The sequence below is a fragment of the Pteronotus mesoamericanus genome, unplaced genomic scaffold, assembly GCF_021234165.1.
Source record: "Pteronotus mesoamericanus isolate MK-2021 breed Mesoamerican mustached bat unplaced genomic scaffold, CSHL_Meso_final contig_42, whole genome shotgun sequence".
Lineage (NCBI taxonomy): Eukaryota > Metazoa > Chordata > Mammalia > Chiroptera > Mormoopidae > Pteronotus > Pteronotus mesoamericanus.
The window spans coordinates 1,710,682-1,725,586 of NW_026555157.1; the positions used below are offsets into that span (position 1 = coordinate 1,710,682).

A 14,905-nucleotide genomic window follows, 5' to 3' on the forward strand; every position below is an offset into this window, starting at 1 on the left:
AATACACTGAAGAAAAAGAGAAGGAAAAAAAGATTTACTTGCCAGCAACCCACATCACACATATTTCTCTGATCAACTCAATATAAACTATAAACTTTAGCAATGGGAAAATTAATGTGAATCCTGGTGGTCTGGACTCATCAGAGCCAGAGCGGGATCCTGGCAGAGTCTTTGGCAGGCAGGCAGCCTGCCCAGGAAGAGGGAGAGGAGTGAAAGGGAGCCCAGGGCGCTCAGAGGGAGAATGCAGATGAGCATCAGCACGCCTTTAAAGACAGCCTTCTAGGTGGGAGAGGCAGGGGCACTGTCCCAAGGCCACTGAGGCCCACAGCGGTTCCCACTTCTTCTGCCCACACACCTGGGAACTATATAGTCCTAGAGCATTGGCTTTGGATGCCAACCACCCCCAGCCTCCGACAGTGTCCCCTGAGGTTTCTGGTAGGACATGGAGCCACCACATTCACTGGCATCTCCTTTCAAAAGTCCCAGTTTTCTCTAGGCATCTCAACTTGTTTTAAGCAGCCTTTTACTTTTCTCATCTCCATCAGTTTTTCTCAACTCTTTCTGAATTTCCTTGTATCTTCAACCTGTTTATAGCCTGAGTTCTTACTTCATCCTTTCTTATTTACTTCCTTAAACCTTTTACTGTATCAGGATTTGGTGAAGAAGGCTTTGTTCACTTTCTGCAAGTCCTCGTGATCTTCCAGGATTCACACACATTTTATCTAGAGGCTTCCTCTTTCTAGACACCGACGGCCGACTGTGTGCCAGGCCCTGTGTACAGCAATGTGGCCACCGAAACGAATGGTAAAACTGTGGCCGACGGGAAGCCACATTCCTCGCCTCCCTCCAGCTGCGTCCATCACCGTTCACGGCACTGCCTAACTGTCGTTTTCAAAAGCCTGGATTGGGGCTTTTCAGGTCCTTTTGGTGGAGAAAGGAAGTTTTCTGGAAATTCCATTATAGCCAGCTTCTCTGGGGAAGTTGTTTTTCAATCCAAAGACTTGAACCACATTCCCTGCACATGAAACGTGTTTGCTTTTTCTCCCTCTCTCATTGTCTCCTTCCCATCTAGTACCATTATAGTTGGAGACATCTGCATTTTTAGCAGAGTTTTACCCATTTATTATTTTTTAATATTCAAGAACTGCTGACATAGGAGGGACTTGAAAAATGCAGATGAAGAAATAATAGGTATCTTTTGCTTTAATACATCGTGGCAGGATTGTACTATAAGCAAATGAATCAAACAGCTATGTAAATCACAAACAAAACCTAAAAATGAACCAAAGTGAAAAGGATAACTCTCAGGCAGTTATCTTTCTATTGTAACCTGTTATTTAAGGGAATGCTAGTGATTTGTTCTCAATAGGATGTAAAACTTCTTCCAAATTACTCTTCCTCAGTCCTGCCTGCCAAGAACTTAACTGTGATATAGCCACCCTTCCTTCCCAGGTATACTGGCAGGTGCATGTGTGACCTCAGAATACACAGGACATAGATGTGACATGACAACTGAAATGGTGGGTTTCATTTACACTGTTTACACTTCTATGACCAGGCCTTAAGGGAAGGTCAGTTTTTCAAAAACCAAGTAGTGTCTTCCTACCTGCCTCGATATACATGTCAAAAAAGAAGGGTGTTCGTGCTTCAGCTTTGTTTTTGCTTAGTAATATAGTCAAGGAAGAGTTTGTTTCCAAGTGACCTGTTGAGCTGCGTAAGCATTTTTGTTTATTTCAAATAAAATATATTTGTATTATCTGTCATTCATACTATCCATCCATACCACACTATCCTCTGTATCAGATAGTCCAATAGAAATATACCTGTTTTGTTCTTTAAAAAAAAGAAAAAAAGAAATGAACGGTAACATTCCTGCCTCAGGCAACGAGGCCATGGTGGGAGAGGGCTATCAAAATACACCCCGAGGGTAGCAAGGAAGCTGGGAAGAAGAGACCCTGCTCTAGACACTTGGGAAGTTGAAGGGATCAAGGAAAGGTTCCTAGAGTAGATACTTGAGTCCTGAAAACTGAGAAGGAATCCATTAAACCAAGGTAGGAACTTTCTGGGGAAGGGAGTGGAGAGGAAGATGCTGCAGGCAGATGGGACACCATTCCAAGAACAAGCAGCAAGTGCCCGATGAACAGAGTAAAAGGCAGAGTTCGCTGGGTCTGGGGTGGAAGGTGGGGCTCAGAGACAGGCTTACGTTTACCTTGGTACAGCCTGAGTCTTAGTCTGTGATTCCTGGGATCTTCAAATATTTTTAAGTAGATGGAGATCACAGTCATTCAAAATTGAGCACAATTTTCCCCACAGGAAAAAAAAGTGCTGTTTTTTCCCTCAGCAAGGTTTTTCTTTCTTTCTTTTTTTTTTTTGCTTACTTTTTTTCTCACTATTAAGAAATGGTCTTTTATCTTAGATGTGAACATTTGTTCCATTTGCAGGACAGACTCATTGTTCTTTTGTTCCCAGGGTTATTTTACCAGATCCTAAAAATGGCTGAAACTCTAAAAACGAGATCAAAGTAGAAATCCCTGAACTTTCTACACAGAAAAGGAAGAGCCAAGGAACTCTTCCCTTGTAATTGTTCTTGTAAAGATTTTATTTATTTATTTTTAGAGTGAGGGGGCAGGAGGGAGAAAGAGAAGGAGAGAAACATTGATTGGTTACCTCTCACTCGCCCCCAACTGAGGACCTGGCCTGCAATCCAGGAATGTGCCCTGACCAGGAATGAACTGGCGACCCTTTGGTTTGCAGGCCAGTGCTCAGTCCATGGAGTCACACCAGCCTGGGCTGATTCTTCTTCATTTTAAAGAAATTGTCTTGGCTCTATCCAGTGTGGCTTAGTTGATTGGGCATCGCCCACAAAGCGAAAGGTCGCCAGTTCAATTCCGGGTCAGACCAAGTCTAACCCGGACAGGTCTAAGTTGTGGGTTTGGTCCCCAGTCTGGGCACTCCAGGCAACCGATCAGTGTTCCCCTCTCACACAGACGTTTCCCTCCTCCTCTTTCTTTCTCTCTTCCCCTCTCTCTAGAAATAAGTGAAAATTTTTAAAAAAGAAATTGTCTTGCATCATGTTTCCTGAGGGATTCCAGTGGTTTCAAGCAAGCTAATTACAGCAGTCCACCCCGCCTTATTCATGAGGGATATGCTCCCAGCCCGGGATTGCCAGTGGATGCCTGAAACCAGTCAGTACTGAACCCTATACATACTACACAGTCATGAGCCGCATAATGATGTTTTGGTCGACAGATTGCATATACGACAGCGGTCCCATAAGATTATAAAGGAGGTGAAAAATTCCCATCACCTAGTGACATTGTAGCTGTCATAATATAGCACAATACATTACTCGAGTGTTTGTGGTGCTGCTGGTGTAAAACCTATTGTGCTGCCAGTGATAGAATGGTATAGTCCATACTATTACAAACAATGCATAATACTTGATAATAACAATAAATGACTGTTACAGGTTTATGAATTTACTATATTTTTGTTAGAGTGTATCTTTCTACGTATAAAAAAAAGTTTGCTGTAAACAGTATGCAGTGTTATGTCAGCAGCAGCCTCAGACATCTTGCATTTACCACAACTTCTGAATGCATCATTTTCTCTTGAGCTTGATTTAATCTCATATTGTTTTGTGCAGTAACATGCTATCCAGGTTTGTAGCCTAGGAGCAACAGGCCTCGCTGAGCAGTAAGCTACACCATCTAGGTTTGTATAAGTACAGCCTGCAATGTTTGCACAACAATGAAATCGGCTAACAAAACATTTCTCAGTATGTATACCTGTCATTAAGTGGCACAGGACTATATATACATATTTACAAAAGCTGACAGGCACACTAAGAGGTTAACAACAATGACTAATAATAAAATAGAACAATTACAACAATATGCTGTAATAAGTTATGTAAATGCGGCATTATCAGGTAAAATAAGGGTTACTTGAACACGAGCACTGCAAAACTACAGCAGTCACTCCGACAGCTGAGATGGGGCCTCGGTGACTGACAGCGTGGATACGCTGGGCAAAGGGATGATTCACATTATAGGCAGGACACAGCAGGGTGGCATGAGATTTTGTCACACTACTCAGAACTGCTCAACTTAAAACTGATGACTGACTTATTTCTAGAGTTTTTCTATTTATCATCTTCGGACTGCAGTTGACCATGGGTGACTAAAACCGTGGAAAGCGAAACCACTGATAAGGGGGAACTTCTGTAATCCTTCCTTTGCCTTCTTGTACAAAAAGCGAGGGTTCTAAGCATGTCCTTGGTAGAAGATGTGCCATAGTCTTGAGGTCTTCCTTTGGTAAATATCGACCATTACTAATAGAGAATCCTGGTAGTATAGGGCAGACAGCTGCTGCCCAGGCGCCCTGAGCCGAGTTTTACACCACGCACGTGCCTGGGCACTGGCACCAGGTCTGACGGGGTTAGTAGTGCCAGTGTCGTCTGGGCATCAAGGACGTACTCGTATTCAGTGGAAAACAGAAAGGATTACTATGACTTTGGCCTGAAACTATAAGGTATTTCTTACTCATTTCCTATTTAGATTTCAAGTTGCTTAGCACCTTTTGGAACTAACCTGTCTCTCAATAATGTTCTTGTCCAACTGGCAGAGTACAAAGTTGCTAAGTTTTGAGCTTAAGCTAATTCTTCATTTCCACGTAAGTACCCCGCTATGGTGCTGTCTGTCTCACCTGGCAAAGCAGATCCCATCAGCCTGGCCGGTATCTTCAGCCCCAGCTCTCAGCGGCAGACACCCTTCTTCCCCTGTGCAGGCAGCTCAGGAAGCCACCTGTGTTTTCTCCCCTCCCCCAACACTTCACACTGCCACTGCCAGCCCTTCATCCCAAAGCAAAGGGCTTGCATAGGTTTCTCTGAAACATCCAAGCCAACAAGTGTTCTTCCAATTTGCAATGAAGGTTCCTTCTTGTTTTGTCAAGGAATCATTGGCTAGCTGAACCGGACAGGGGGAGAGAGGCAGTGTTGAAAAAAAACACTTTTTCCCCCCTTAATCACAAAATGCACATTCTCAATGGGAAAAGGGATGAGAACTGGGAGTTAGGAAGTGGAGTGGGGAATCGGATGGGATAGCAAGAAAGAGACAATCACCTTAGATTTAGAATCTGTTTGACTCACCATGGAAATATCACACTGGAAATTTAACGCACTACGTAAGTACCTGCCCCGTCCTGGAAGCTGCACTGGACTTTAGTCTAAGTATACAACGCTGATAGCTGAATTTAGTTGTTGACGGTCTGGGAAAGGTATGAGAGGACTCAAAACATCTAAGGTAAAGGGTGTCTCCCACACCGTTTTCAAGCTCAACGCCGAGTCTTCCTCTTTCTACCCCAGCTGAATCACTGCTCCCCCGAGCTCGCTGCTGGTCTGAGCTTCCCCTGAAACTGGTTTTGTGTCTCTGTGAGGCAACTCATGGGTCTGGCTTGCTGCACGGCTCACAGGGCACTGCAGTCGTCTCCTCCATGAGACTGAGAGCGCCTCAGCAGCGGGGCCTAGGTCGCACTGCGCTCTCCTGGGAATTCTAAACACTCCAATTCTCGGGACACCAGTCTCTAAAACATCCAAATATTGAACCTAGTGTTGGAGAACAGATGGTTTGCTGTTTCCCAGGTGGGACTTAGGACTCCCTATGGCGTTTGGACTTATCAGCCGCCACCATTATGGGAGCCGATGTTTGTTTGTTTTTTTTAAATATAAAAATTCCTGTTTAATGTTTAGTAAACTCCAGTGTGCCAGGCCTGTTTTCTGCAGAGGGCCTAAAATGATACCTTTTTTTCTTTCATCCTTACCCGAGGACATTTCTTCATTGCCGTTAGAGAGGAAAAAAAAACCCATCAATGTCCGAGAGAAACATTGGTCATTTGCCCCAAACGGGGATCAAACCCACAACCTAGGTATGTGCCCTGACTGGGTACCGAACCTGTAACCTATTGGTTTATAGGACTGTGCTCCAACCAACTGAGCCACACTGACCAGGGTCGGGAGCCAACTCCTTAAAATAAATCTCTTTCTCTTTCTCCCTCTCTCTCTCACCCCTTTCCCTTTCTCTAATTCTCTTTCTCTCTCCCTCTCTATGTATTTATGTAAAATTCGTTCTGCTTCTCTGTAGAACCCTGACTAAAACAGGGATGAAGGAAGTTAGAAATACTTTAAGAAATGTCTACAGTGGTCCTTAATGGCCTGTTCTAGTTCATAGTCAGAGCCCAGAAGACCTTACGGAAGTACCTGCGGGGAACCTGAGTTGTGGGGAGGTAAGACAAAGGAGTCATGGCTTCTGTTTGTGGAATTCACCACTCTGGGGGCCCTGCTTGCCAGAGTAAACCGATGACTGTCCGGTTGGAAGAACGAGCGGCTGTGTACCAACAGAGGCATACATGGGCAGCCCTGTGGGCCACCGTGACGACAGTGTAGTGCCACCACGGGCTGCTCGGACGGGCAGCTGGGAGATGGGGCGCTGCACTGGGAAACAGGCACTCAGCGGGGGAACAGACACTCACAGAACGTGAATTAGCTCTCACTTCCTAATAAGCCAGTCCTCTCCCTGGGCTCTGGCTCTGACTGGAAGCGTTGTCACCCCCTGAACTCTTTCTTCTGAAGGGCTGTTCCCAGAATGGAGTTGGGCAGCTCAGGGTGGGACATGGGCCCAGAGACTCCTGAAAGAAAACACGCCACAAATGTTTGTTGAACAAAGTGGTGGATGAATAAAGCCTGGAATTTACAAAATGCTTAAAACTACTACCATCACATATTCTCTCATTTGGTCCTCAAATAAATAAAAGCCATGAGAGTGACGTTGTAATTATTACTGTGCTCATCTCAGAGCTGTGACCATCTGAGGGCTTAAGTGACTTGCTCACAGTCACACATTTCCTCAAAGTGTCAGAGTTGAAACTTAAACCCATTATCTTTTTCCCCCCAGTTTCTTGTTTTATTTCCACTATACCAGTTTGGCTCTTCATTGTATCCATGAATTAAATTATGGTAACAAATGACCCTTGTCATCTTTTGACCTTTCCTTAAAGTCAGAGTCATGGAGACAGCTGCCTAAGGGGATCTCCTTCCTTTCCTGTCCACTGTCTCACCTACTGACAGGGACGCCAGAATGAGTATGAGCCTGGCCTAAGTGCTGAAAGGCCTCAGTGGAGGAGTTACAGGGCCACCTCACTAAATCGGCATCAGCTTAACACATTAGCTTGAGGACTAGAATTCCCAGGTACAGAATTACTACCTAGTTATACCACCTACTTTATTTCCATTGTCAACTGAAACCTAGGAGTGATAATTGGGAGAATTTAAAACTTTTAGGAAAAAAGTAAAAAATGAAGAATCACGTAGAAATAATCATCTGAATGGTAGCTTATTAGAGGTAAGTAATAAAAAACAGCTTTTACACTGAATGCCAGATCTGGAGCACTGGTTGTGAGCACTTGCTATGCTGTGTGAGAGCAAGTCTTAGGATGAATCAGGGCCAGGAAGAAGGAATATGGTGTCCATTGGCAATGTCTGCTATTGGCACAGAGCGGGAACATTTGAACCATGTCAAGTGTTTAGCCTCCTGGTATAAAGCTTGTGAAGAGAAACATAAAAGGAGTAAAGGAGATCAAGGTCCCAAGCATTTCAAAAACCAAAAATTAGACAAGGAGGTCTGAAGTGAGGCATTAGCAGCAAGAGACATTTACCACAAATAAAGTTTAAGCTCAATAGGAAAACAAATTCTCCACATAGAAGATTGGGACAGACACCTCCACAGAGCGTGAAGATAGCCATTATCCATGTGGCGAGGGCAGCCTGGAGTAGAGGGCAGGAGTGCACAGGTGAGACTCTCCAGGTAGTTCAATTTTACCTGAAGACCAGAAGCTGATGTCACCAGGAAGGGATGAAGTCTAAGCGCAACCCCCACCCCCCAGCCTCAGGGTAAGAGGTCTGGACCAGGAAAGTCCTGCCGGAGGCCTCCTCCATCCTCCGAATCCGCGGGTCATGCACGTCCTAGCCCCCATCATCAAAAGAAGTTCACTAAGATGCAGGCGGCAGTCTTGCCAGGTAGGACACACGGCAAATGGCTTTGTCTAAGGATAAACATCTGAACACTTGCACAAGAGGCTCCAGAGGAAAAGGAAGTCTCACACGCGGGGGTGGGGGAGGAGCGGGGGAGGACGGGTTGTGTGTGCGTGCACACAAGCACGCTGCTGCCCTGCCTTGCCTCTAAATGCAGACTATGCCTTTGGTAATCCCTTCTACTGCTCAGCCTCCCTCGTATACCAGCCAACCAGCAAAACACAGCCCCCATTCTGCTCAGGAATGTGCTTTCGGAAACTTAATCTAACTGCTGAGTCCAGGCCAAATGCCCCATGGCATTAACCCAAAGACAGCACCCCTCTTCCCGCCTCTCCTGCCTTCCCTCTGCCTCCAAGTCTGGGAGGCTGCAGTCCCACTCCACCAGCTCCCTGTTCTCCATGACACAACTCCCTCCACACCCGTCTCCTGATTTCCAGAACCTTTCCATCCTCCTGGTCAGGCCCAAACATTTCACTTCTGATTCATGTCTAAATGACAAGCCAATAGCTCTTGGCTTTCAAACAAGGCTCGGTTGGCTTCTGCACAAGCCCCTTCTTCTCTCACTGTGCCTTTTTGGGTTGCAACCAAACCCTTCCCTTTGTCCTCACTGCCAACTGCAGATCCCTTCAAGCATTAGAGAAAGAGGTGGCCAGGAATTTTTTAAAAATAAAGCTATAAATTGTCTCTCCTCATACAGATACACCTTGAAGTAAAAGGAGGGCTCCAAAATAAATCTTCTACTCTCCAATTCTCCCTTCTTCCAAACAATAAAAGGTTCGGGCTGGCTTCTAATTAGGCCAGATGAACAGTATTGAGCCTTCACAGACATGTGCTGACCATTTGCAGATGAACACTCATTGATGAGCAGTATTACCCTTCAAAGGCCCAAATGTTGCTAAAAAGCACATCTTATTTGTAATAGTGAACAACTGGAAGCAACCTAATGGACAATAGGAAAAACATTCAGGACATTATGGTAGAGACACTTGGGACATTCTAGGGTCACGAGTAATGATGATCCTGCTCTGGTGGGGAATGGGGCAGATTAATTAGGAAGAGGCATGAGGAAACCTTCTGGAATAATGATTACTCGGTGTACATACATGAAAAATGCATGAGATTGTTCACTTAACATTAGCATACCATATGTACTTTATTGGATGCATTTCATAGTCGATAAAAAAGAAAAAGTAAAAACGGTCATATGGCCAATGAAAAATGCTTATCATACAATGTCAAGGGGAAGAGAATAAGGGTAGAAACTACATACTCAGTAGTATCATCACAACAGTGTAAAAATATGGGTATGGATACGCACTGGAAGGGTGTACTCCAAAAGGAGGGTGGTTGTGTGACGATGGCGGGGGGCTCAGGAGAAACATTGTGTTCTACATATTCTAAACTTTCTATAATGTGATTTTATAATTTAAAAATATAAAAGGGGACTATGATCGTAGGAAGTGTAGCTCTGACCTCGACCTTGCTTTTTACGAAGAGATGACCCCTCAGCCCCCTCCCATATCCTCACCCAGGTCTCCCGAGTCCTCCAATCACCCCAGAGGCACAGCTGGAGGGGAGGGCTCAGCTGCTGGCCTGCTCCCGGGAGGCCCAGCATACAGACTCACTGGGTGCTCCTTCTGCCACAAAGTGGCTTTCCTGGGAGGCGGGGCTCCCAGATGCAGCCCAGGTGCAGCCTGGCCTCCTGGGGGGCCGGGGCCCCACTCTGCCTTTCTCCCTCCTCTGTGGAAAGGGCAGGGCTGTTTCGCTGCTTCCCATGGAGTGGAGTCCCTCCAGGGGTCTGGGAACCAGAGGCCAGAAAAGTGTCTTTTCTCTCCCACTTCTCACTTCCCCGCGTCTCATCACTCTCCTCCCAGGTCTCCCGCCTCACAGCCCAAGGACACCAGCTGACTTTGACAGAGGAGCATTTCAGGAGTCTGCTGTCTTAGACACGACCCACAACCTAAAGGCCACCAACCCTTTGGAGCCACCTCACGCAGGGTGGGGGGGTGGGGTGCGCGATGATCGCGGGGACGTTGGAAGCCCAAAGCAGGGCTGTCAGGGAGAAGGAGGCACCGCTAAGGCACAGGGGTTGAACAAGCCTTGAAGATCTCACAGTTTAAATCCAAACACCCTTAAAGTCTCAGCGCATTTATCTATGCCCTACACTTTGGGGTGCAGGAAAGGGGAGGTAATTCTTAATATTTCTTAGGTCTAGACTCAGCTTGTAAGGACGGGCATGGGGCTTCCTTCGGAAGCTGATTTAATCAGTCAAGTCTCATCTGCCATGTGTACAGTGGGTGGAAAACCAGGCAATGCGCGTGCGGCACCTCGGCACCACGGCAGACCCAGTGGTGATTATACGTAAGAGTAGCGTGAAGTCCTCTCCTGGTAGCCTCCTTGGGCCACACTGTCACCTAATCTCATCCTTCTTTCTCTTCTCTTTAGGCCTTTCTCACAGTTTCCTTTTCATCGTGTTTTACATCTTATATTCCAGGCATTTGTTATATGCTTGCCCCTCACAGAGCGCAGGATGGACGGGCTCTGGTCAGACCATACATAGCCCTGTAAACGCTCCAAATGCAGCCGCGTGCAGAGGATGGAGGGGATAGTGAGCAGTTGGCACAACCACCTAGAACCACCGAGTGGCCAAGGAGGAAGACATGGCGGGGCCCACCTTGGGCCCACAGAACCAGTTCAACCATGTCAGTTCCCCCCTTTCTAGACACTCACCCCAGACACTTCCAAGTCTCTTACTCAGACGGTGGCTTCACAAGGGCACGTGGCCCCCACCACTGGGACTGCCGGGCAGCCACCACACTCCAATTTCAAACTGCAATGATCAAGATCCTTTGTACGGTAAGACTAAAGGTGGGTTATGAAGGGCAGGGGGAGAGGGGGGGAACGGGCAAGAGGAAGAGAGACTGCACCCTGGCACAGAAGGGACAGCACTCACTGGCTAGTGTCACAGTGGCTGGCACGCTGGCCACGGCCCCCGCAGGCATCCGGGCCACACACTGGTACCGTCCCACGGTGCGGTTGTTGAGGGCGGTGATGACGAGGGTCCCGCGAGAGATGAGGACACCCAGAGCATCGTCCGAACCATTGAGTTCCTTCCCGTTCAGGCGCCAGGTGGTGTTCATCCACGGGGGCTCCACCACACAGCCCAGGATCACAGTTCCTCCGAGCTTCTGGACAGTGGAAGGAGGCTGGACGGTCACCTGAGGGACCTTGTCTGGGGGAAGAACAAGGAGACAGCAATGAAGTAAGACTATTAAGAATCCCACAATGGGCCTTTTTTAGAGGCACAGCACCCAGGCAGCCATTCAGAGCTGAACAACCCAGAGGAGCTGATCTCTCTCTGAAGAATATGACTGTGCTTGGGTCCCTTCGCCAACCTGTCCCTGTCGCCAACCCGGACACTAGAATGGAGAGACAGTAAGGTACAAAGGCAAGCACTCGGGCTTTGGCGTTGGATGGATCTGAGTCTGAATCCCAGTCCCACAGCTTCTGAGCCATGTGACTATAGCCTTTTTGGGTCTCAGTTTCTTCTCTGTAAAATGGGGATAATAATACTTGTCTCAGAGGGTTGTTGTGAAGCTTAGAAACACTGTAAACTGCCTGCCATAATCTCACATAATAAATGCTCAGTAAAGAGCAGTTATTATTACTGCTCCTCCTCCTCCTCCTCCTCTGATAGGTACTGGAAATGGTTAAAATACCCCAAATAACCCATATGGTGTTGTTGAGATCATTTCTCACCTTGTACTGTTGAGCCTGGTCCTGAAGGCCAGTGGGAATGAAGTGTTCTTTGAAAAGCTAAAGGAGGAGGGGCTTTTGAAAGGGTTCTGGCAGAACGTGCAATGCTTCCATCTGACATTAGGGTGAAGTGTTCTCCTGAAGGGGCGGGCTGAGAAAGGGGAGGGCGGCAGCACTCACCCAGGTCGGCCAAGCAGCCTGCCGTGGCTAAGAGGAGGCAGGCGAGTGCAACCTTGGGCCTCTTTCCTCTCCGAGGCATCATCATCCCACGCGGCAAGGTGTGTTACAAAGGGTCCGAAGCCAATGTCCCATAAGCCACCAGGGTCACTCAAAGAGATTCTGCCGTCTCCTGCAACACACTGTGTGAGAGAGAGAAATGGCTGTGCTGAGAAGGCCTGGGACGCCCGTAGGGGAGCCACAATGCCTGGCTTTGTCCCAGAACCCTGTTCTTTTCTCATTTAGATGAAGCTTCTTCTACATTAACCCCCACACCTTGGGCTAGGAGGTGATTCTATGATGGTAAGAATGCTAGAGCCTTGCCCAGTGCACCAAAAGCAACCGGGACAGGGGACCCAGGACAAAGAGAGGAGGTGAGTATCTAGTGCGGATGCTGGAAAAAGATGAAGCTACTGTTGCCGTTGGTTTGCAGGAGGCCAAATGCCTTCGGCCACATGCCGCCGGCACGGACCCTGTGGACAGCGCTGCCACCCTCGCAGGGTGGCTGAAACCCTGCTTAGCGGACGTTACTAATGAATGAGTCCTGAAGTCTCCGAGGCTCAGAGATGTCAGGCTTTGACTCTCCACAACTCTATACCTGTACCTCTGTGAATGTTTTTTTCATTCTTAGAATCAACCCACCCTCCCCAGCTTGTGTGTGACCCCTAGCCGCCCCCACACAGACAAAAGCCATTCATCAGCTGAGGCCGCCGCCTTCCTATCTCCCCTGATGCTGGAATTCTGACACTCTTTAATTCCACGAAATCAGCACTCCTGCCAACAGACTGACCATGAGGCCTCTCCACCCCAGGGCAACATTGCTTTGGGGCCCTCGACCTCACTGCACCTCCAGCCCCTGCTGACTGTTCTCAGATATCAGCCACCCTCTTCCTGACTGCCAGTTTTCTTTCTTTAAGCCTCCTTCAAGCTACAATCCTTAAAAGACTCATCAAAATCACAGAGAGACAGGTGTATGCTCTAACGCACACTTCTGTCACAGCTGAAACCAAGGTCCGGCTTCCATGCTTTCACTGGGGTACTTAGCGACATCAGGCCAATAAGGAAAGTGTGTCAACATCCTTATTGGGCAGGGAGGCAGCAGAGTGAGCTTCAGGTAACAGTGAAGGCAACACGCCGATAACCTACAGTGAACGCATTGTCCTGAATTATGCCCAGGTGGAAATATTAATAGTTATTTCCAGGAGTGTGACATATATTCAAAATGTTCACTCTTCTGCACCAGTTATCTAACCAGTGACTCTTTCAGAGACTTACAGTCACCATTGAAAAGTCAGGAAAAGTAGTTAAGCTACCCAACTGAGTGACGCGTGGCGCTCCCCAGCCTCTGAAGTTCTGGCTGCCTGCAAGATGGCTGCTGACACAGGGGGTGAAGGTGGGGCTTCGGGGCTCCTGCTTTGTGCTAGAGGTTTGCCTGAAGCTTTACCTTCTCCAAACTCCATCGTCCCTTTGGCTTTTCACTTGGCTGCTGACAGACAAGAGGGCCACATTCACTCTGGCCAGCAGGGTCCCCTCCAAACTAGATCGAGGACCAGCCTGATGTTCAGAATGTTTTCCAAGAAAGAATTCTTTCCCTTTGATTTTTAATCCCTCCCTTTGTCTTGTGTCTTCAACATTAGACTCCTCCATCGCTCTGGGCGAGGACAAGGGGACATTTCCTATAGAAGGGGAAAGAAAAACTTGAAAAGAAGCTTTTCAAAAGTTCTTTCTTGACAAGTTAAAATATTTTCCTTTTAGTATGGAGAGCTTTTGCTCTTTTTTGAACAATTCAGTAGATCAAAGGTCACGTTACTAACAAAGTGAAATAGAGGAAATCTGCAAAGGATGTGAGGGTGGCCGGGGAGGTATGGAGGCTGGGCGTTTGGGGTGGCAGTGGGACAGGCCTTCTACCACTAAAGGTTTCTTGCTAGGCTCTTCTGTGGGAGGTGCTCTTTCAATCTCTGTTTAAAACCTTGTCAAGCGCAGGCTGGTACCCCCATCTTCCAGGTGAGAACGCCAAGTTCCAGGGTAACTTGCTCTAGAGCACGTAACTGCAGGCCTGGAATGGAACCCAGGTTGGGTTCATGCCTAAGCCCTGGGCTTTGAACCACAATAATAGCCTTTTCACCCATTTCCTATCAGTGCTCTGCACCCAGAGGGTGCTTAACAGAGTTGGAATACAGGTGATGTAGAACAGTGAGAAATTTCAACAGTGATTTCTAGAGAGAAAGTTCGCTTACATGTTTACAAACCAATACCAAAAAACAAGCTTTTGGTGTCTTCTCAATTTTCCAGATACTTGTTTTAACTGGCTATTTTCCCCCAAGTGAAATAACACTTTTATCTAGAACACGGCATGAATTACCGATTATAGGACTTTAGGGAACTAGAGTGCTCCTAGCACCATCCAGTTTCCCCGGAGCCTGCGGACACCTGCTCCTTCCCAGCCCCAAGGAAGGAAGGAAGAGCTGGAAGGAAGGAAGAGCTGGAAGGCAGAGAAAAGGAATACAAAGTAATGAAGGGCAAGAAAGAAGACCAGGAGACAAAGAGGGACAGGAGGGCTGTTTCTTATCGCAGCACAGGGTGGCTGCAGAGGTGTTTGGGTTGTAAACTCCGCAAAGGTTTTACTGAGGAAATTCAGCTCCGACCCCCTCCTGCTTAACAAGGAGCAGCCAAACAATTCCTGTTACTTCTGCACCCTTGGTAATTTACAAGGTTCAAAATGGAAACAGACCCCACTGCTGCTGCCGGCCACCATCCTGCTTTTAAATGCAACCAGGAGAAAAGAATGTAGCTGTGGAGGAAGAGAGAGTGAGAGGAAGCAGGTCCCCAAGGCAGGAGAAGAGTTAA

The 14,905-nt window shown here is 47.3% G+C and overlaps 1 protein-coding gene across 1 annotated transcript in view; it reads right to left on the reverse strand.

Annotated features, from left to right (window-relative positions):
* The window catches only part of BOC (BOC cell adhesion associated, oncogene regulated), a 73,237-nt gene that overhangs the window by 24,775 nt on the left and 33,557 nt on the right, over positions 1–14,905 (reverse strand). The window contains exons 3-5 of the mRNA XM_054577304.1: positions 13,503–13,734; positions 12,023–12,201; positions 11,040–11,318 (exon numbers count right to left, since the gene is read on the reverse strand). Coding sequence (XP_054433279.1) covers positions 11,040–11,318; positions 12,023–12,107 — 364 coding nt within the window. The 5' untranslated portion in view covers positions 12,108–12,201; positions 13,503–13,734. The remainder of the gene's footprint in view (positions 1–11,039; positions 11,319–12,022; positions 12,202–13,502; positions 13,735–14,905) is intronic.